Genomic DNA, 24105 nt, shown 5'->3' with positions numbered 1-24105 from the left:
TCGATCTTATCAATTTTAATATAATGTTATCAGTATAAAAACTAATGAGTAATAATAATATATGTAATAAATAACTACTATAAGTACCTATGCGAACAAAATGGTAAAGTATATATTATATATATTATTATATACTTTACATATACATTTTATAATTGTTCTATACTACAGCTAATATTGCACACATACAACAAAAACGAAAAAAAAACAATATAATTGTAACTTAAAGATTAAAAATGATTTATCAAAAACAAGTAGGTAATAAAATAAAAGTAGTTAAATAGTACTATAATAACGATATAGTATATTGAACCATATGAGTCACGATTACTCGCGAGTATACCATAATATTATTATATAATATAATGTTATACGTAAAGTGCGTAAACTACTGAGGATAATAGTTGTCGGTTCTACAATATATAGAGATCTTTCTGGTAGGTTGCATTGCGTTTATATAGCTATAATAAATTAATAATAATATATTATAATCATTGTCACGCATTGCGACTTCCGTGTAATAATATAACATATAAAATAGTAAATAAAATATTATATAACATAAAGGGCCCCATCTCTTACCATATCCAGTTAAATTGAACGGACACTTAACCTGCGGAATTCTGCAGGTAATGAAATCTGTTATCAGCCGGTTAGCGTTAAACGACACTTGACCGGACAACAAAGAACAACCCTCTTTATGTAGTACATTACAAATTATATACAAATTATTATATTATATATTATCGACTTCAGCGTCTTGACGGAAACGCGTTGACTAGCTTATTATTAGGTGCAGTGTATATAATTATATATAGTAATAACTAATAATATTATATAATAATACTATTGTTCATATAATATATTATTGTATGCTCGGCGGTGCGAAAAAAATACGGTGAAACCCCTGACGACATACACCCCCCGAATAACGGACGACAAACTGTCATCCTTGCCGATAAATAGTGTCCGGCGTACGTAGAGGTTTCACTCTGTTTACTACACATACACAATAATAATATTATAATATACAAAATACGCTTCGATGAGGCGGAAGGCCCGCGAGACTCCTCACAGCTTGTCGAAGGCCCTGGAATTGGTGAGTATCTCCCGGCTGAGGCGCCACACGTGTTTGGACGCACTCTCCAGGGACGCCGGGGTCTTTCCCTTGAACAGGTCCAGGTGCGGGATGAAGTAGTGCGGGCACCGACGGCACTGCAGGCACGAGATGAGCTGCAGCAGTATGCCGTTGATGCGGTCTGCGATACCGGTCTCCTCCCACTCCGCGTCCCGCGGATGTTTCTCACATTCGTACAGAAGCAGCGTCTTGATGTGATAGTTGGTGATCGGGTTGCCTGGCAGATCTAGGTGCCTGTCCCTGAGCGTTTTGAGTATGCTCAGGCATCGCTTCCGGCACCCGCCATAAAGCAGCTGGTTCTCTACGTCCGTGAACGACATGACCCATGCGTCGCCCTCCATCGAGTTCTGCTTGCCGTGCATGATGACGCTGTCCTTGGACAGCAGGTCGAATCCCTCGGTCTTAACCTGCACGATGAGGTTGGGGTGTGGCCACGTAAGCTGTGGTACCGGCCAGTGGGCGGCTGACCGTGGCCACACGCCCGCGCACTTGAACGACGGCGTGATCTGCACCACGTATCGATCACGGATCCGGAGCTTCACCTCGCCCGTGTCCGACATCATCTTGACCGAGTCCCGGTACGCGCACTTGTCGCACGCCTGCGCTACCAGCGTCTGGAACCGGGACCGTATCTTGCGAGCCGACAGGTACCCGGACGCCGTGATGAACTCGACCCACAGGCTCATGCTCCGCTTGCGACCGTCGCTCAGCTTGAGCACCGCGCACCCGGGTAACGACCCGTCGTCGACGAAGTTGAATACGCCCATCTGGTTCAAGTAGAGCACGATCTCGAACTCGGTGGCTGATACCACCTCCAAGCCCTCGTACCGACCATTGCACTCGGCTAGGGACGATATGAATCGCGGCTCCTGGGCCTCCACCTCGTGCAACACCGTCTGCACCACCTTGCACACCTCCCTCACCGCTTTGGCCGTGGCCGTCTTCCTAGTCTCCACCCGTTCCACGCAGTACTTGTTCAGCTGGTACAGCATCTTGGATTGCGTAGCCAACATGTCCGATGGCAACAGCATGCCCGCGGTCAGCCGTACGCGTGAATCTCGTCACAATAACCGCGGTATACTATATGTTACGCTTATATATACGTTTTTTCGCGCACAATATGCAGGCGGTATACTGCAATCTCCCTGCGTCGCCGGTCACTACTGTGGTAAACTGATGTGGTGGCGATGCATCTGTAGCGGCGGTCGTCGCGTGCGGCCCGCGTGATCGGTTCGGTTCGTGTGCGCGCGTGCGGCGGCTGCGGCGGCTGCGTCGGGCGATCGAACTGCCGGGTCGCCGCTGGGTTCCCGACCCACCGGTTACGGCCACCACCCAGGTCACGCCCACCCGACCAATGGCGTGTGACCCGCCCGTTGCACGCCGCTGTGGATCGATATCGGCGGCGTCGTCGTAATAAGCAGTCGGCTCGCCGCTACAAAGTGCTGTAATCGCGCCTTTTTTTCCTTCGCCCAAAACGGTCGCAACTTATACCAATAATAGGATACCGTCGTCTATCCGCTTGTACACTTTTTCCTCGAAGCTCCATCGCGTCATAATAAAAATATAATATAAACTATTTAGCTCCGAGACCCGAAGTTGATTGGAAAAAAATACGACAAACTTAAATTAAGCTATCGGTGTAGGTACTTACTATACATGGGCAAGTCGCGACATCGGTGCAACACTCGCTTTGTGAACTATAATTTGACTGAGAAGGATTTCTGCTTTAACTGATAATTATTGGTACTCAGTAACTATATTTTCAAACAAGGTTCAAACCGCTTTCTTTAAAACTTTCCTTATATATCTCTATATAAGAACAATATCGACTTTCGTCCAAGTCCGTCGAGTAGTTTTTGAGTCTATATATATTATAAGGTACATCAAAGATATACTGACATTGCCTTTTGTTATTGTACGAATTTCAATAACAAACAATTATTAATGAAATATATTATTTTATTTGAGAAATTCCCATGGAAAGCCAGCAGAATTGTTTTAAACTTTATTTTTGTAACTACAACATTAGGTAAACATTAACAAAAAAAACTAATTTTATATGTGTGTCACCATATATATAGAAATCTATAAGGGTTAAAAATTAAACAAAGAATACACTCCCCAAGTTTCAATAAATAAATGGATTCTAAATTTAGCCATAGTTGGTTCAATACCCATTTAATATTTATACTTTCTAAGTATATAGACAATATATCACCTGCATATACAAACGTGTAGGGCATAGGCTATATAGGTATGTATAATATATATATTAATTTGCATACACCTATATATAGAGATAAATATTGTGCGTATAAGTATCGGTATCTGTACTAGTTCGTTTACGTTTTTTTATTTTTTTTTCCGAAAAATATTTTCTACTCTGTGGACAGGTGCGAAGACTGTGGTTTTATAGTTCTCACACGACACTTTCGTATAAAGTATTCCGCTATACGTGCGTTTATATCTATATGTAGACACATAATGCTAGTGCGGTGTGTGTAGATCATTATACGAGTTTCGTTCCAAATACAATGGCTTGTTTCGAACCTATATATATATATCCATTAATACTTATACTATATATATACCTACCTTATACGAGTATGTATATTGCATACCTATGTATAATATATAATTATTCGACCAATGTATATTTATTAAAATAATGGCGATTTAAATACATATTATAATACGTATTTGGTAGTAGCTGGTATATATAGGTAATAGGTACTTATATAATATATTATGTATAATATGGCTGTGGCTAGTGTATATAGGTATAGTCTTTGCACATTATATACAATACGAAATAGGTATATACATATACTATGTATGAATGTGTTTGTGCTCGAGAGCGGTTTTTTTTTATATGCTCACATAGATCCGCCGCTGCAATAAATCTATATATACCGTTTGATATATCGTCTAGATATAGGTAAACAAGGTATGTACGCAGGTATAATATTATAATGTGACTGTATGTAAATCTTCAATCACTCGATGATTGGGCACCGCTTGCCTTTTTCCGTGGTCGTAGTTATCTTGCGAAACTCTTCTAATTGACGCACATTCCGCATAATATTAGACCTCGACCAAACGATGAAATCCATAAATGTCTCGTTTAATACACTGCTCAACAATATAGCTGAGCATTATTTGCGTATGTATGGGTGCCTATGTGTGACTATGTACCTATGTAAGGTTCGTATTTTATTCCAATTATCATTATTTGTATCGCATATATAGTTGTTTTATAGGTTGTAAAAATCGTTTTACGCTAATATGGTCGTTTAAAGTTTAAACTTAATCTATAACGTATTGCACATTACTGAGGTACCAATTATATATTACAGAGTAAAATTGCACCCATATATATAGGCATATTAGAGTATTTTACTCGGAATAACCTTCCACATCAGAATTATTTATTAATTGTTTTTAATTCCTAAATATGTTTATTTTTTATATGTACATATAAGAATGGGCCTCTAATATATTATGCATCTCTATAGTTATTAGTACGCCTTTAAGTGTTTCCGGTTATATTGTGATTTGTGGTAATAGAATATTTATATATATTCGTAGGTATAGATACACATACTATAAATAATCTCATAAATCGCACATAATATTATGTTTATAGAGAGGTATGCGTGATATGTTTGCAGTATATATAGCAGCCTATATATATTATATAGGTATAGTATAATATGTCATGCAAAATTAATTCACATTAATGTATTTTTTTTTTTAATTGTTCGCGTTTTATTTTATTGATAGAAAGTTAAATTACAAATACTAGTATATCAATACCTCGAAGTATCTATTTGACGAGAACAAAATATATTTAACGATGAAATTTTCACTTTTTCAAGTGATTTTATTACAAAGTTATAAATTAACCCTTAACTTGACGCTGTATCCTAAAAGATACACGTAAATCAGTTAATTTTGATATTAAAAATATTATTTTTTTATTCCATGAAACTGATGTAAATTTTTCTAAATATTCCAAAGAGTTTATATGTGTAATATTATTTGATAGTAGCTAAAATTGATTACGCTGTTATCATTTGTCTCACAAGTGGATTATAGTTTACACGTGTTTGTGATTTCCTGTGACTTTGGAGTGTTATAAGTCATTGAATATACGCGACAACAAGCTGTAAGTTAGTAATATTTATCAGGTTATCTTTATTATCATTTTAATATAATAAAATGTTAGGTTTTAACTCTCGAGTATTGTTTTTTTATTGTTTATATTTGATGTATCCAATAAGATACATTGCTCAGCTACCTCATGTATAACATTGTATCTTATAAGATACATTGCTCAGCTACCTTATGTATAACATTGTATCTTATAAGATACAATTTTCAGTTATCTCATGTTTATTGTTGTATCTAAAAAGATACGGAACCTTAGATTCTGAAATAAATTATTAAAATATTAAATAATAATAGCCATGCAAATAAATAATAAAATAAATATTTCATTTTTATTAGGTAGCTATGTATAGAAATAAAAAAATTATTTCATCTCGAAGTTTGCGGCTTTTGAAATCTGTTATTCCTCCATCAGAATCAGAAGATTCTGAAACTGAAGATGAGACTGAATTATCATTAAATAATAAATCAAATGCCCCCAACATGACTGTTATAGATAATTCTGATTGTAGTACACACTCGTCAAGTCCTCCGATTGGTGCTTCGGAACTAGAGAATTATCTAAACGATATCGATGATATGCCCATGTTTGATGAATTAGGTACAGACATCAATAATTACATAAATTTACCAAGTAATATATAATATATAATATGGTTGTATAATTATTTTTTAGTTTTTTTTTGAAAAAGTTGTTTTCTTTTGTATGCATTATTTACCAAGTAGGTAATCAAAATAAATTCATTAACTGCTTTGTATTACTATAATTTTTTTTTACATTTTTTCTATTAAAAATCAATAAAAACTATATTTTTTGACTTTTTATTACATAGTTTTACTTAGTAACTTTTTAGTAATAAAACTTAGAATAGACATAATCAAGTGATGTACACTAATGTATACTAGATTCAAAATGAGGAATTCATAGCGACGTATCCATTAAGATACAAAAATAAAATATCGCATACGAGGTAGTGTATCTTAAAAGACACGAAATTGAAAACAGCTTCTTTGAGGTGATGTATCTTTAAAGATACACATTTCAACTCAAAATATCTCAAAAACTCATGTCACTTTTTTAAAAATAAGGTCAAAAATGAACTCTACGTGTTTTAATTATTAAAAATAATGATAGTTTGGAATTTTCGTGCAATATTTTTTTTTTTGCCAAGTTAAGGGTTAAACCTATATCATGATTTATGTCTATTTAAGAGGTGAAAATATTTTCACTGCAAATATTATATTTATATACCTACGTATTTTATTAAGTGTGCACCTCATGCATAAAATATAAACATAAAATACCTACCTAATACCTATATGTAATATATGTTCTATACAATATGATCTCTTGATTATTAATAGTATGTATATATACATCTCTATATGCATAGTATAAATGTTCATGTATAATATATATAGGCATACACTGTACAGTGTATACGCTATACATGCATAAAATATATTTCTATTTCTATATTAGGCAACTAACTTTACTGTTGTACCAACAATCTTTCCTTGTTCTTTAAAACATAATATTATATTATATACCTTTCTAGTACATTATAGTATCAATAATAATTAATGCTGTCATTGTCTTTTTTTTTTTTAAATAAAATTAATGTTATGTTTCAAAAAAAAAACATGCATTTCTAATTACTAGTTTAAGACGCATCGTAGGTATATTATATATTCGATAAAAATATGTATTGAGCCTATAAATTTTATACCTATATATAATTTAATTTAAGACACAAATATGTATATAAATCTATATTATATGTATACCTTTTATAAATGTGTAGGCTCAAATGTATACGGAAAGAGCGAGGGAAAGAGTTATTCGATAAAAATGTAAATGTAGAGAACTGACTCATTTATACACATTTTTGTAAAATATAGAATTTGCATTTTAAAATAAATATTATATTAAAATTGAACAATGAGCATTTTCGAAACGCTTTTATACAAAAAAAAAAGTTTAATATTTAATAAAGCCCCCCATCATTTAGCCGCTGTCATATTTTTAATAATATCCAACTGTTAAGCAAATTGCAAATACTCATCTTCTCGATCAATTTTTGGGATATTGAATAAAAAAATGTAATACATACATTTTCTTATATTTGTTGAATATTATAATATCACACTGTATTAAATAGTAACATTACATTTGTTTTGCATATTTTCGATTTTTACTTTAGTTTTTGTGGTTGAACCCGTTTCATACTTCTAACTGTGGTGGACTTTAAAAACTTCCTGAATATTTCTTAATTGTCTTTCCAAACATATATTAATTGCAAGTGATTCCTACCCATTTCCTGCGTAGGTATATTATAGGCCGTCTGATCGAGCAAACTGAAAGTAGGTAGTGAATATTGGCGTAGTGTACCGGTCGCGCCGCTCAGCTACTATTACATTTATTTTTGATTATATGTACATTTTATTTACGTATTAAGTCTAAGTCCGACCCCTCTGTGAAATGGCCGGCGCTTTATATATATATAAATATACTATCTTTCGTAATCCTCGCATTGGAGTTACGGTTGCGCTTTTATAAAATATGTCTGTATATATATATATATACATACATATGTGTGTGTGCGTGTGCGTCCTCGTGGGGCATGAACGTCACTTCGGATTACCGTGGCAATTTGTCGTCGTCTCTGGCGGTGTAGAGCTGCAGCATATCTCTGGGGGGCGCTCGCAAAACTCAATACAATAGAAAATATTACTTTTCGTGCGCCAGCAGTTTGATAAAATGTAAAGGTACCTATATGTAATATGATGTATATAATATAGTCCTGGTGTATGGGATCGTAATAAAAGAATAACGACTATAGAAATAATAAAACCAACTCGTTCTGTGGAAAGATACGTTATGGAATATACGTATATGATAACAATATAATTATAGATATTATGTATAATAATATTAAACTGTTCACTATCTTCCAATTAGTAAGCGTATAGGTATCGCTATATATAAAGTGGCTCATCTTCGCTGTCTTGTTATAATACCTATTGGTTTAATGGTTTATATAACTAACTGCAGCTGTCTTGTATAGTATTATAATGATATACATTTAAAAACATAAGTATTTTCATTTAAATTTTAAATGATTGTGGATTTGATAATGATTGACATGCAAATACGCAATTATAATAAGATTACGGCGGAAAACAGTGTTATGCAATATATGTTTAAAATGTATTTTTTTTGTAAATCATTAGAGACTAGAATTGTGTAAACAATTTTAATTAATAAAAATGTAATTTTATTTTGGTGCAATAAGTACAATTTTTTACAAGTAAGCTCAGCTATATATGAGTTGGGAATAATAGTGTTTAAAGTTTAGTTAATTTTATAGGTAGTGAAGTTCCATAAGGTTATCCTAAAACGCTAATAATGATCGTGTCCTGCGTTGAATGGATCTCCCCGAACCACATATATGTTTATATCGATGTACAGTATTAACGAGAAAAGCAATTTATGTACATAAAAAGAAGCTGTGCAGCCTATATAATAATAATTATAATAAGATGCTGCTATATATTATAATATGAGTGTTCGTGCGTAGGTTGCCGGGCCACCTCGTCGTTGAAACAACAACGGCGCGGATGAGGCGCATAAATCACCAAAGGACGCGGTGGCGGTGACGTGGCACCCATTAGCCCCGTCGGTGGCGCGATTATTTTTGGAACCAGCGTGTGTGCTATCCGTGTGATTTTAGCGATTGTGTGTGTGTGGCGCCTATCCTGCGACGTGCTCGGTTCACGCCATAATAAAAATAATAATAATAATAATAAAATATACCGTCGAGTGTATAATAATATTTTCTCGTGTTTGGTGTGCGGTGGTGATTATGTGTGTACGAGCGGAACTGCGGTTAATATTCACACGACCACCGCTGCTGCGACCCTCCCCCGGCGGCAAATATTAATTGTACCTCATCTAACGCTGCACGCGCGTTTTAAGTGTAATCGGGTAGAGTATTATATACATATATATTCGTGTCATCCGACGGGAGCAAATGAGAATATCAATTAAAGGCGTAACACGCCAACTCCAACTACCCATACCCACCCCACGGTGTTACCCATCAAGTAATCTGCGTAATATTATCCCCATTCGTGAATGTAGGTAGGTAGTGTATTATTAAAAACCGAATAACGACTACAACAGCAACCCACTTTTTTCAATTTTTTATTCAAAAATCTACTGAAATATATGGACCTATATTATATAGGTAATATATTTTAGAAAATGAATAGTATTACGACTCGAATGTATAGGTACCTTCAGTATGGGTAACGCGCAACATTGATTTTTTGGCATTATTTTATCTTTTATCTGTGACATTAACCAGATAATACGATAAATTTTATATGCGTACGACACACGCTTTTAAAAGTGAACTACATAATATGTCAGAACATTAATTTACCACTATTTTCTATTCAATTCAATTTCAAAAATAACAATGCATTGTTAAGGTTATACTGGTGGATATATATTGTTTGAAAGTATAACCTAACATGTTCTATTCTCGATGTTGAATTTTGAATGGTCTTGTACAACACCGTTCGTACTAAAGCCACAGTGGTCCGTCACGATCGTCACTATTTTCTTCCATTTTTAGACGATAGACTTGTTAATCTGTACATGGCATGTACCTATGTCACGTGTATTCTTTGTAAAATCTAAAAAAAAGGCTTTATTGAAAATTGGCAGTCGGTATATTATAGCTGCCTTTGGTCACTTGGTAGAATGTGATTATATAATGAGTGGATTACAAATAACATTATAAGTTGATCAACTTATAAAAAAAAGTACGTGCTGATGTATGCAATTAATAAATAAAATAGAAAATTCATAAATAAAGATAAGTGACATATGACAATTTTCGCTCAACGGACGTAAGTTTCTTGCGTGTTACTAACTATAAATACATATAAAAACAATAATGTATACAGGAAGAGTATTCGATAGCATATCAAAATACTGAAAATGCTCTTTCCTTTTATTGTTTCAGCTAACTTAATTTTATTATGACAGCAATTATACCTATATTATCGTGATATTGTTTATAGGTATATTTAGGCATCGCACTGTTCGTGCAATAGGTTCTAGGTAGGTATAATACTGCCTAATAAATAATATGGGTAACTACTTATAATAAGTAATTATTATGACATTTATTGTCTCTGACAGTGCAATAAGAATTTTATTTTTTCTCAAACATACCTATAATATAATGTACTTGTGCTTCAGCAATTGTTCACTGCGCAGCAGTGATAATGATAGCCGTCGATATTTTTATTCAATAATAATAATAGTATAATACAATATAATACATTGCTCGAGAAATATATTATTCATCGGACCAAAGTATAATTATTCCGACAGTATAATCGTATTACACGGTAACACGCCACCGCAGTCGGACGTGCGTAAAATAATAATATATTGTATCATCGAAAAAAATTCCATTTCACAACTGAACGGTTTTCGGCACGTGTACGCCTCTATTTATGCGTGATGCATAACGACTGGACTGGAATTCGACTCGGAGATTTAGCGCGTCTCCGTGTGTGTTTACAATATAATGATAATACACATAATAATAAGCGTACCGCGCGTCTCTCTATTTTCGAAAAATGCATCGCATTGGCCTCGTGCAATTTATTACCATAAAATAATATATCGGACGATGGTCGTATACAGTTCCTAATATAACGCGTCCTCGCTTGTTCAACGAAAGTGTATGGGTTCTCCTCTCACTCACGCACACACGCACACGGACTTGAGTAAAATGTGCGTGTATACAGGATAATAATAATTATCGCAGGACGAAGGCGGCGGCGGTGGTCCTGCAGGCTGTGTTTTGTGTGCTGCCGCCGACCATCACGGCCCTCGCGGCGCGTAGGCCACCGGGGAATTGTCATCGCCTAGACACAACATCCCTAATAAATTACTAGGGAGGTTCGTCCTATTAAAAACACGTGCTGCGGCAGATATAATATTTCACATCGAAAACGACTGAGGAGTTGTTTATTTTACTCTCGTATAGTATATGTATGGCCACACTAATTATGTACGATTTGTATACAGATGATATAATATTATGTATATACATAGGTGCAACTACTGTATACATATTATATTATGTGGGTATTTATATTTTATTATGTATGCATATTATATATATATATATATATATACGTTTTCGTCACTTAAGTTATAAAATAAATGTATAAAATCCAAAAGTATATAATATAGCCAAAGAATAAAAACGTGTAGACGGTAGTTATTTTACAACGACAAACAAATAATATATACAGTCCATTATTAGTACTTAATAGTAATAGTTGACTGCAGCACCTATTCGTTTCATGTATAACTTATATAGTATTTTAATCTCTGATCTATAGGCATATAAACTCCATAAAAACAGTCACGTCCGGCCGATAGTTATAACAATTGGTTTTTCGCCACTATAATATTATACACACTTAAAATAATGATGTGTACATAATATATTGTAGATGAACGGTTTAAACACATAAAATGTAATAATTTATGCAATACCCAAATAATTTGTATCCAGTATAATGTATATCAAATCACGCTTTGGTTTCATAATAAAATTATACTCTACACTGCACTATTTATTTTTAGATATTGTACGACCAATTTATTTTTTGTTTATTTAACGAGACTAATCGCGAGCGTATACTGCTTAATTTATTCGTAGGTACACCTTCTATATAATTTATTTGATCTTTAAACGAAGTTAATGAGTCTAAAACGGTGAGATAAGTTTATTTTCGTTGTTTTCTCCGTTATGTGTCTGCCCAAAAAATAATTTACCATTGAAATTTAATTTCGCGTTTCATTTAGCTCATCATTATTTAAACACACACACACACACACACACACACACACACACATACAGATACGTTTTTATTTAAATGTATTTACGTACATAATATATAACGCTGCAGCGTATACCATCTACATGCGCATTTTGCAGACCAACAACTGTTTAATATATAAGACGCGCACATTAATATCGTAGTCATAAATTCCGATCTTAACGACTCCACGATTCTGGATCGGCCCGAATGCTCGTGAGCTGCGAACGACAGTGTATTTTATATATTTTCTGTTTTAATTTTATAATAATATCAACTGTATAGTTATAGGTACCTATATATTATGTACATATAACGACGAGTATTAATATCTCTTGCGAGTTTGTTATTCCTACTGACGATATATATATATTATATAATATGAGCGTATCCTGAATAACATCATCCGGTTTGCAGTGTGGTAATTATTTTTATTTTATTATCGCTATAACAATTATAATCTTGTATATTATTATACAAATGACGACTTGTTTTTTTAGTGCCGTAGTTGACATAGAAACTGTAATAATATGATACACCTAGGTGTAACATGATATATTATAATATTATATATTAATGAAATGTGTGTAGGTATATCTGCAGGTATTCTTATGACATAAAAGCTGGAAAATACGTCGTGTCATAATCGCGTTCGTTATTAACACTTGACATTTTTGCGTTTAATAGCCTATATATACCAAATCATTCGTGTCTGCATCTATATTATTTAACATATAGTTCGTATAATATGTAGGTAACCGAAGTCTAGGTATGAGCTAGGTATAGGTATTTAAAAGTAATAGGTACGCATGATGTGTGGTCTTTCTTTGCTGCAGCGTACGCGTTTTTGATTTAATTTATTCGTTGTTATTCCGTTATCCGTACATAATATTTTGATAGTAATGTTCTGTGTTTCGTCTCTTGATTATGATATAATATAATACGTAGATCACCGTGGCTTTCTCGTATTGTTCATTAATATTATTACCGACATTATAACTATATATATTAGGTATATTTGATATATGGTCTACGCTGCAGGTCACTCACTGCAGCGGGTGGCAAACGTTATTAGGTATATGAATGGTACATAGGGCTCTGCTTCATATGATATTATTTATAAATATGAACGGACAAGACGTCGAATGAACCAGATATGTTAAGTAGAGATACCCGAGAGTGACGCTCGACGTCTGGTAAGCTTATACATTTCTCACAAACATTCCACAACAATCGACGACAAAACTGGTATTATTGTGCATGAGATTCGCACTGCTTTATACCCATTACTCAACTCTAGATACCATTTATTATCTCCGCACCAAAAGCTCAACGTATGAAAGTTGAACATCCTCAAATCTCAACTTCGCTGGCCCGCAGCACAGACATTTGTCACGATTCTTTACTGGAGCTGAAGAGGTGCCATCCAAAATGTGTTCCTCTATACTGACGATTACCTACATAAAATATGGTTTTTAAACAACATCATTTTAAGAAGGTCAACAAAATCAAACAATCAAAGCCCTAATGAACTTTTTTACCAACATGCACACAATTCTAGGGACCCAAATCTTTAACAGTTCTTTTGACAATTGGAGGCCACCGTAGAAAGGGAGAAAATAAAACCTAAAAATATGTTAAGTGATCTAAATATCCAGTAAACTATCTCCTACTCCTGCAAAGAATGGGCTGAGTAAATTTAAATCTTGGTGGGATGAAGAGCAATGCAAAATGTATGCATTATACTTATATACTTTCTACTTACATAGGTATAGGTGCTATACTATAATAAGCACCAACAGCCTGCTGCAGGACACGCGTTAAACTTATATCTTTGATCAACTTTTTAGTCCGTAGGTATATAGAATATAGGTATTGTGTTTATATTATGATAATATGTAAAAATATGTTATATCATAATATTATTATCTATTCGTCAACCTGCACGCCTGTTACATATTATAGCTACCGCGCACACGCAGTTCACGTGTATTTTAATTAGGTATTATAATTCTTTCATTGTAGTCCACGGCATGGTCCCCGTCACTTATCTCGTCACCTCACACAAAAATTTAATACGACTGACGGACTCTGCAGATCACGTGCTGCAGTGTGTACATATTGTATAATGTATATACATAATATAAGGGACGACGACGACAAATTGGAAACAAAATAAACGCGCGTGCAAGGGGTACGACCCCAATGTTATATACGAAACAAAATTTAATAACGCATTCACTGGCCGTTTATGTAGGTGTACTGCACATTCGTGTATATGTGTGTGCGGGTGTGTGTTTGTACAAACTATAATATTATAATATATAATGTATACAAACAATAAACGCAAACACTGCCGTGCCGCGCCCCTATCAGCGGGACTGTGCCATAATCGCATATATTATATATAACTATATATAAGAGAGATGAGAGACCGACGGACGTGCTCGTTGTATGATTTCCCGATGATCGTGTGATAACGATATTATGGTGTGCGATGATAATAATATAATAGCTAATGTAAAAAAGTATAGAGCATTGTGGGCTTGAAAACTGTGGGGAAGTTGTAGTTACTGCAGAGAAATGACTTTTTATTAGGTATCGAGTTTGCACTGTTTACTTTTACCCATATAGTATAAGGCGTACTTAGTGTTAAGGTACATATAACCTGCAGAAACTTATATAGCCTAGGCCACCTTATCTCAAAATTATTCAAAATAAGAGACTTCCCACCCCCCTTAAAAAATATGAGTTACGTGACAATACGCCATAGACTACTATGATTCCCTTCGACCTGCAACATACTATACACACACCACGTTTCATATTTTTGGTGGTGTGTTTATATAATATTGTATATATATAGGTAGGTTACTACCTACAGTAGTATAATATGATTTCCACAGTTTTGTCGTAGATATGATAATATGATTAACTCAATGCTTATTGTTAAGGGCCATTATAAGAGCAATCGAAAAGTATTATTTACATATATTAAGTACTTACCTACATGATTGTCGTCAAGTTCTGTGAGAATGTAACTGAGTATAATACGGATAGAAAAACAGTATCCTGTCAGTGGATTTCCGTTTAAACGTCTGCACACTATAATATGATGATATCATACTATAATAATATAGTATTATAGATTGAAATCTCTGTGGCACGCATAATGCACCTACCGATAAAAAAAAATGATCGTTGAACCGATTATAACCGATTATAATACAGTTAATTAACGTTAATCACGACATTTATTCGATTGCGTGTAAAGATAGAACAAACGCCAAACACTGTAACATTCATCACTCACTGCCGTCGAGTCTAAATTATTATTATGATATAATATTTTATATAAATACCTCCTATCAAAATAAAAGGAATAATTCCTGTATAGTATAATATATTGATTGCTTGAGTATATTGAAGACTTATCGCGAATAGTTAGGCAATACCTATATAAACTTTATACATTTATACTTTAAAGATATATTTTTTTTTACTCTGAGTCGTGTTATAGAGTCGGAATAATTTTATTTTCAAAATTGTTAGAAATTTTTTTTTTTTATCTCTGTCGATTAGTCGATTTCTATTATATACAGCAGCAATATCAATATAGCATACAATTTATTAAATTTATATAAAGGTTACAAATTATTCTATTTTTCTATAATTATTTAGTGCTCAAAACTAATACTTTTTGTTCTCTGCCTTTTTGATTAACTATACGTATCATGTTTTACTGGAGCAATAACATAATATTATCTTATTTCTTCACAGGTGTTGAAATATTGCGATCATTTACACGGAAAATGGTACTTTTCGGAAATCAGGGCAATATTCTCCCGCCGGTACTTATTGCAGAACATCGCCATCGAAATATTTATGGCCAGCCGAAGTGAGTACCCATAAAATATATTACACTTCTTGTAATCTACTAATTATTACAAATTACAATGTATCTATAAATTGCCGTTTGGCGTTAAATAAATAAATAAATTACACATTATGTATGTATCGTAGTGTATGTACACTATTTAGTCATCTAAATCTGCTGTGAAATATATACAATTTATTACACTATATCACTAAGTATACTTATAGGCTATCAGTGTATCGGTTAATGGTAGTTTGGTACTTCGGTTTTATAGCGAACACTACAGTTAGTTTGAAACTATGGCTGTACAGAGTGATTAACCTAGTACGCTCACGACCATTTTTTTCTTTAATCTAGAATGATATATATGAATTTGTATTTTTCAAGTTTTAAATAGGTAACTACATATTTTGTGTACTAAGAAGCCATATTTTCAAATTACACAAGGTACGCAAGATTTAGTAATTCAAAAACTGCTTTTTTGAATTTTTATTTTAATATACTTAAAAATGTTCAGAGAAATTATCCGCTTAATAATTTACATGTAAAAAAATGAGGTTGAAAAACAAACGTTTGCATCTCCTGCACATACATTCTTTAAGTATCTAGTATCAAAATATCTTAAGAATTTAATGTATGGTCTTTATAAATATATTTAAAAATCCCAAATATCAGATTTTGAGTAACTGTATTATCGAAGAAAAATATTTTGAGTGAACAAGGTTGGTGAATCATCCCGTATATAATATATATTTGTGAGTGTGTACCGTGTATGAAGGTGTAGATAACGCGGAGCCAAATAGTGTACCTACAGTTGCAATCCTTGTCACTATATATACCTACCGTATTTCGTTGTGCGATAAAAACTCCCACAACTCTCCCTGCACTAGTGTTTGTTCCGATGCACCAGTTCCGCGTATGAGATCATCCACCATATAATTGTATTAACATATTTTTTAACATAATACGGGCTTATTAGAACCAGGTGGTAGAGAAGACGCTCGTGTTCCATTTAATCTAAAAGTGGCCAAAAAGTATAGAAGTACCTATCAGATGAAAAATGAAATGTAATAGTCACGCGTCTAGAATATTATCAAACGCACCATCATGACGTATTATAGACTCTATATAAACGAGCATTCCATATGTCGTCGGGATTACATATTTTTTTAAGTATCACCAGATAGAATTTGATTCGCATGCGGTTTGTAGTACATTTGTATATTCTGCTGTGGCAGTCGCGGCACAGGTTCCACACAGTCTTCATAATTATGTCATGGTTATTATTTATTTTTATTTTTATTGTTCAAAAATAAGATGTTAATAAATTATGTATTATCTGGGTATATATATAGATACTACTTATATGCAAAGCTGTACAGTTCATTTTTTTTTTACAGCATGATGGTCTTACTAATAATAGTTATAAAACGATGGTTATTGTTAATGTATTACATTAAATAGAAGGTAGGAAACTAAGAACTCAAAACTTAGTCACTATTAACACTTAACTTAGTTTACTTTAAACAGAAAATAATATACTATTGTCTATTACGGATTAACTAATAATATCTTGTGGAAAGTGGATAACTGCTTTTTAATATTTGAAGTTGTGAGTGTTATATGAATTATATGAACATTTTTTGCCTTTCAAAGAACTCGTGTCTATATTTTTTTTTTATTTAGAGATTTGTCTGTAGATATTCATTTGATATGAACTACGATACACTTCATATCATTGTAACAAGTCAACTTAAACATAATAAATATTTGTCCAGTTTTCAACTGTTAAATTATTTTGATACATGCGTTGTTTCGTCGATTTTACTCTCTTAATTAAAAATTACTCATTGATATTTAAACGATGAAACAGTTTTAGTTGACTCAGAAAAAGTTGTTATGAATTTCGTTCTAAAACAATTTTCACGAATAAAAATTCGAGCATTTTTTTCTTTCATTTTACGCAGTCTGTTTGGTGACTGACTTTCTAGTCTTCAACAACGGTGCATTTAAGAATTTAAGATTCTAAATCTTCTTTTCAAATCTGAACGATGTTGATCAACATGATGTACTTATATCGATGTATCAGTTAGATACTAGTTAGTGACCATAATATAATAGATTAATACAGAGCAGAGCGGATCTGACTAAAATAAGTGTATGATGATTGATGATTATGAAATTAGGAAATAACCAAATTAATCGTTGAACGTTTATTTTATCAAAATTATTTATATAATTAATTATTAATTAAATATATTTACGTATACCTTTTATTTATTATTTTATGTTTATGCATATTGCGTAACATTTTTATATATTATTTTTCACTATATTTGTACAGGTATTGGTAGGTACGTACTATTCTAACTATATTTCAAATAAATTGTATTTGCGTGGAAAATTGAAATCCACATAGTGAATTGTATGTAGTTAACCTCGTGTACGTATCTTGTGACAGGTTGTGCGTTGAAACTTGAAAAATGTCATTTGACTTACAATTCTATGTGATATACAGAAATAAAAAGCGTTGAAACGACTTTCGCAGCTATACCTACCTTTCTGGCTAACTGGGTATCTCTATACATATAATATATACTCGTAAAATATAATAATGTATAATATCGTCTCTGGAAAATACTACTGCTGTGATTGTCATCACTCATCGCACGCGCCGACTAACGCGCTATAATCGTGTCGTCGCTATACGATGTGTACGCCTAAATAAAACTCGTTTCGTTACGAATCTCCTCGTAGGTAAAGGAATACCTCTATACGACGTTGTGTGTGTTTGTATAATACCTTCGTCGTAGCTCGTGTGTACGTCTCGTCATAGATATAATAACATATTAGTGTACATATACCTATAGTATTTTAATCGGAACGCATAAGAAAATAGAAATTCTATATCCTAGTAATATAATATTAATAATTGAAATTTCTAGAGGTCTGCGAGTTTTCAGTTAGATCGGAGGCATAACCTTAAGTATTTTTAATTCCACTGCCGTCGGTGAATACGAATAATAATTGATTACATTGGTGTGTGTGTGTGTGTGTAATGTGTATATATATATATATATATATATATAGACATTAAGTGTAAATATTATATACGTTTTAGGAACGTGTTCGACGAACGAATCCTGGCCAAGTTTGTTTTATTATATTATTAATATATCTCCCCCTTATCCAAAACCACTTACAATCCGTTTTATGTTTAATACGAGGATGTATTATCGTACCTATTATAATTTATTTATAATAAAATTGGCATCAATCTCCTATTACTGATTATAATATTTTTAATTATTGCCCATGCATGATCCATTAAAGTTTAGGTGATCCAAACACCACATAAGAGTCTATAGTATATCTTCCCGGTCTCAAAACTAAAAGTGTAGCTTTTACTCAATGACAAATAATTAATTTCAAATAATTTGTTATTAAATTAAATCATAGAACGGAGATGGCGAACCTATGAAACGCCTATTTTAGTGACACACACGAATATGTAAGTTCGATAATATTAAAGTTTTTGAAAAAAAATTTAAGGGTTATCGAACTAGTTGACACGCAGGAAAAACAAAATCCTACCAAAATTTTTATTTGACACGCTGTTACGAAAAAGTTCGCCATCCCTGTTATAGAACATTTGAACAAATAAACTAATATATATATATAATAAATTGTACTGTTATAAACATAGTATATATATTATGTTAGATATGTTATATTATATTACCGTTAGATTTTATTTTCTGTAGACCACTATTTCACAATATTTCATATTTTTCTTCTCATTCCCATATTATAATAGGTGATACAATATAATACGTTAATAAAGTAATATTGAGAAAGTTCTTCGTCAACATTCTAAATAAATATTTTCAATTAACGAAATTTATTGCTTTTTGTTTTTAAGATATCAAGTCTATTGTTTTTTGTACAAATTTTGTCAGATTTATTACATTTTTTTCACAGTATACATATATAATTATTAATTTAGTGTAATTTATATAACATCTTATAGTCTCTCATACTCAAATATAGTAGGTAGTACAATATAAGATATAGAAAATAAGTTTTGTTAATAGAATTTCCACTAGTCCTATCTCGTCGTATACACATGTACATGAGATCGTAATGTCAAATTCGGAACTGATGCAAAACTAGAAATTCCATATCCGAGGATACTCTCGGAGTCATCATAGCTATATAATGATATTTAAATTTAAAGAAGTATATACAGTATACTGTTGCAATCTTGATCTGACCACAGATGAACACCAATTATTAATTATGTACATCTTCCGTATATTCGGGACGTGTTCGGCGGACGAGTCTACAAGTTTTTTATTATGTATTTATACATCTAACCTGTCCCTCTCCCTTATTATTAAACGTGTGATAAATTGTTAACAATTTATGCATATTTTAAAGGATTTGTCCCCACCTTTTTTTAAAAATATAACTAGACTATTAGGTAGTGGTGATCAATAATTTTTATTTTTTTGTATTATTTGAAAAGTAGTAGGTACCATATAAAAGTAGAATTATCAACTTATACCAACCATGGAGGATATATACATTTTAAAAATGTTTACAACAGTTTATTAAGTTATGAAGAATCCATATTATGACTGAATATTAAATGAAAATTGAAATAACACATTATTAATAAATTGATAAATTTATGTCATATTCATGTTGTACCTATAATTACAATAATATAATGCTACACTATACAATACGCACACTATTATTCGTTTATTATTATTTATTAATTTATACTTCAGAACAATGTGATTCGATACATTGTGTTCGTAATAACTAATAAGTAATAACATAATATAGTTGAGTATATTGTATATATTATAATAAACGATTATTTATTTAATAATATTACCTATGTATAACGATTTGATTTGTCGGATTCCATTCCCGCCCTGTGTGTGTGTGTGTGTGTGTGTGTGTGTGTGTGTGTGAGCACGTTGTACGACGGACGTCACTTCAGCAACCGAGCACATAATGTATGTAGACGCGACGAGACAATTTTTTTCTCTCATATTATTATCATCAGCTCTCGCCACCAGTTCTCTGCCGCGGCGTTTCTGTATAATACGCCCGACGACATTCCACTTGAGGTTTTTGTTTTTTTTTTCCACAGTAAAATATATATAAATGTAATATTTTTTTCCTACTCGTCGTCGTCGCGTCGTAGTAACTGTTGGTTTTTTTTTCATCTTCTCCTGCACCGTCGTCGTCGGCGGCGAGGCTTTTGTCTGTCGTCCAAAGCCGGCCAGCAACGGATTCCGAACCGGACACAATCGGCTCTCGAAATCTCACGGCCGGTCCGAATTTCATCCCAACACTATATAGTATCGCTGTTTCTTATTATTATACATTATTACGTGTACCGTATATAGGTACCAACAACTGCGACCACGATCACGCCATTATATTATTGTTATATATTAGGCGAGCGCTCGCGCTTTTTTTTTGATTTCCATTTCCATTTTTTTTCATCGTTACCAGCTACGCGTGTTATTAAACACCGCGTGTAATGTCGTTTTTTGGCCAGTCGTTGTATATAAACCGCAGTTCCAGATCACGTCACGGCCTGTGTATGTTATATATTTTATGACATCGGTCCAAATGTGCTCGAGCAATAAATCCGGCCGGCAGATAATTAAGACACTTTGCTGGTCTGATCATCGCGAAAATACAAACGTCTACTGCCTATACATGTATATACATATATATACAATATATATTATGTAGGTATACGTATAATGTATACTGTATATATTCATATAATTGGCTCTATACCGGACGACATGACACTGGCGCGAAGCATTTATTTTTTATTTTTTCTATCTGTCATATTTCATTTGGTCCATAACTCAATCGCGAGATACGTGGTTTTAAGGACTTTTGGGTCAAATAATAATGCGGCTAATGGTATACATGAATACTATACATATTATAATAGTATAATTGTGGGTTTTTTAAATACATTTCCAAATTGAATGTTTTTAACACTATACAGCGTTAGATATATTTATATATATCACGATTAGATGTGAATTATGTTTGTTGTATAGGCAATAGATACCTATTAAAGAAAAAAATATAATTTATACTACTTGTGTTGATTGTTGACTATAAATATTTGTGTTAGCATACACTATATACTATCATTATTATATACACTATAATACCTACTATCTATACTATATATTGCCATACATATCTATATACTCGTATTATATTGAAATACAAGTCATTAATTATTAAAAGCAAACAAATATTCCTCGTCTACCCGGGAGTAACTCGTTTTATTGAGTTAAAACCGTGTCGTTTAACAATATTAGTTTCACGCGATAATATTATAATGTAACCATCAGAATACGGCTACAATACGTTTTCAATTCGTTAAATCTTTGTATACTGTTTATTTTTTATCAGTTCATTTCTCGTCCACATATATTATGACGACCAAATAAAAAACATGCAGTCTTTCGCCATCGATCACAATGGTTCTATACCTTTCCAGATAATTCGTCTTGAAGTCTATATTATTATAATGTCTGTTGTAGATGTATAGTCTGTATAAACACGAGTTAGCACTTATGACTTAACGAGGTATCAACTACTCATAGGACAACGTATATTTAACATAATTTGTACGATTATTTGGAAGTGAATAAAAAAGATATACAATTATTCATTAGCAACCGTATTTTCGTTGAAAAATATCCCATTGGAAACATATACGTATATAGTTGGAATTATATTTTATGAAATTATATACTATTTTGGAAAAGTAATTAACCTATGTATTTATATAATCGGTTATGCTATTATTATTAGGACCGACGCAGTAAACTTGTATGATTTTTAAAATTTCCCAACAAATTAATTCTGAAAAAAGAGTTCTGATCGTATATTAAACACGTCTGGAATATACCTACTTACCTCCATACATTATACTCTACCTATTATATGTATATGTATGCGTTGTCTGATTTATTGTTACGAGTGTGTGGCGTTTTGCCGTTTTGGGGTATGTTTTTAAACAGGAAACGTTCGCTTTGAATAGGCCGGAAGTGCTTAGGGGTCGTACGGATTGGAGAAATTATCTTCTACCCTTCTCGTCGTTTGCAGGGGCGGCGGCTACACTATATACGAGCGGTGTGTTTTGTTAAGGGCGCCGCTGGTACCGCCGGATCAATGTTAATTCGATTTTAAAGGACGGCCAGAAAACTCATTTGCCACCACCCTCTACTCACGAGTCCTGACACTCGTACAGTGCGTATATACTGCAAACACTGGTTTTTACTACCTCGCCGCCTCCACTGTTAGTATACAACACTTCAGCCCGGATGGAAAGGGTCGCGCAGAAAACGAATTATATGTACGCGTCACCCCTCGCCTGCGTTAAAACAACTCTATATCACCGCCAAATGGACGAGGACTATCTCTCTATCCATACATTTATATATTATATATAATATATATAGACCACATACACGCGAACTATAATTTAGTAAACTGTAGCAGCGATGTCGTATACTTTGCATCACTCTTCTTTTTCTCGTTTTATTCTTCTTCTTACGGTGGCATATCGCAGAGCGTGCAGTTCTTTTCAATCCGTTAAAAGGATTTGGTCCACTGCAGCATATAACGTATTTACCAAAATCATATTATATACAATAAATATACAGTACATAATACATATACTGCACGTTTTTGCGTGTACCTATACGCTATACAGGGTGTTCATCCACCCTGCGTTCCCGTGTTGGCCATATGGCAAGCGCGGAATCACTGTTGCCCACCCTATACTTAAACGTATATTATATTATTATTATCACAACATGACGTGATGTATTTGTGAAACTGTTGTTGTACGAGTATTTTTGCATTATCCGTTCATGATATATTTTTTCCTTACCGTCTTTGAATCATAACATTGCATTTTGAATTGGATTTGTTTTTT

General features: G+C 33.1%; 2 protein-coding genes across 7 annotated transcripts in view; one reads left to right on the top strand and one right to left on the bottom strand.

Moving 5' to 3' along the window:
- Positions 1–24105, top strand: part of LOC111031502 (neurobeachin) — a 228408-nt gene that overhangs the window by 194264 nt on the left and 10039 nt on the right. For all 6 annotated transcript variants that reach the window (XM_022311477.1, XM_022311476.1, XM_022311478.1 and 3 more), the window contains one exon: positions 16007–16124. In XM_022311477.1, the coding sequence (XP_022167169.1) occupies positions 16007–16124 (118 nt within the window). The remainder of the gene's footprint in view (positions 1–16006; positions 16125–24105) is intronic.
- On the bottom strand, positions 127–2430 carry LOC111031504 (protein mab-21-like). The gene has a single exon (XM_022311483.1). It carries the CDS (start codon positions 2167–2169, stop codon positions 1072–1074), a length of 1098 nt encoding a protein of 365 aa, XP_022167175.1. The 5' UTR covers positions 2170–2430; the 3' UTR covers positions 127–1071.

This window comes from Myzus persicae, unplaced genomic scaffold, assembly GCF_001856785.1.
Source record: "Myzus persicae strain clone G006 unplaced genomic scaffold, MPER_G0061.0, whole genome shotgun sequence".
Taxonomy (NCBI): domain Eukaryota; kingdom Metazoa; phylum Arthropoda; class Insecta; order Hemiptera; family Aphididae; genus Myzus; species Myzus persicae.
Note: the sequence above shows the minus strand (reverse complement) of the source record. Positions and strands in the feature narration are given on the sequence as shown.

Excerpts from the sequence above, each read along its gene's own strand:
- LOC111031504 (XM_022311483.1), bottom strand. The coding sequence starts at position 2,169 with ATGCTGTTGCCATCGGACATGTTGGCTACGCAATCCAAGATGCTGTAC.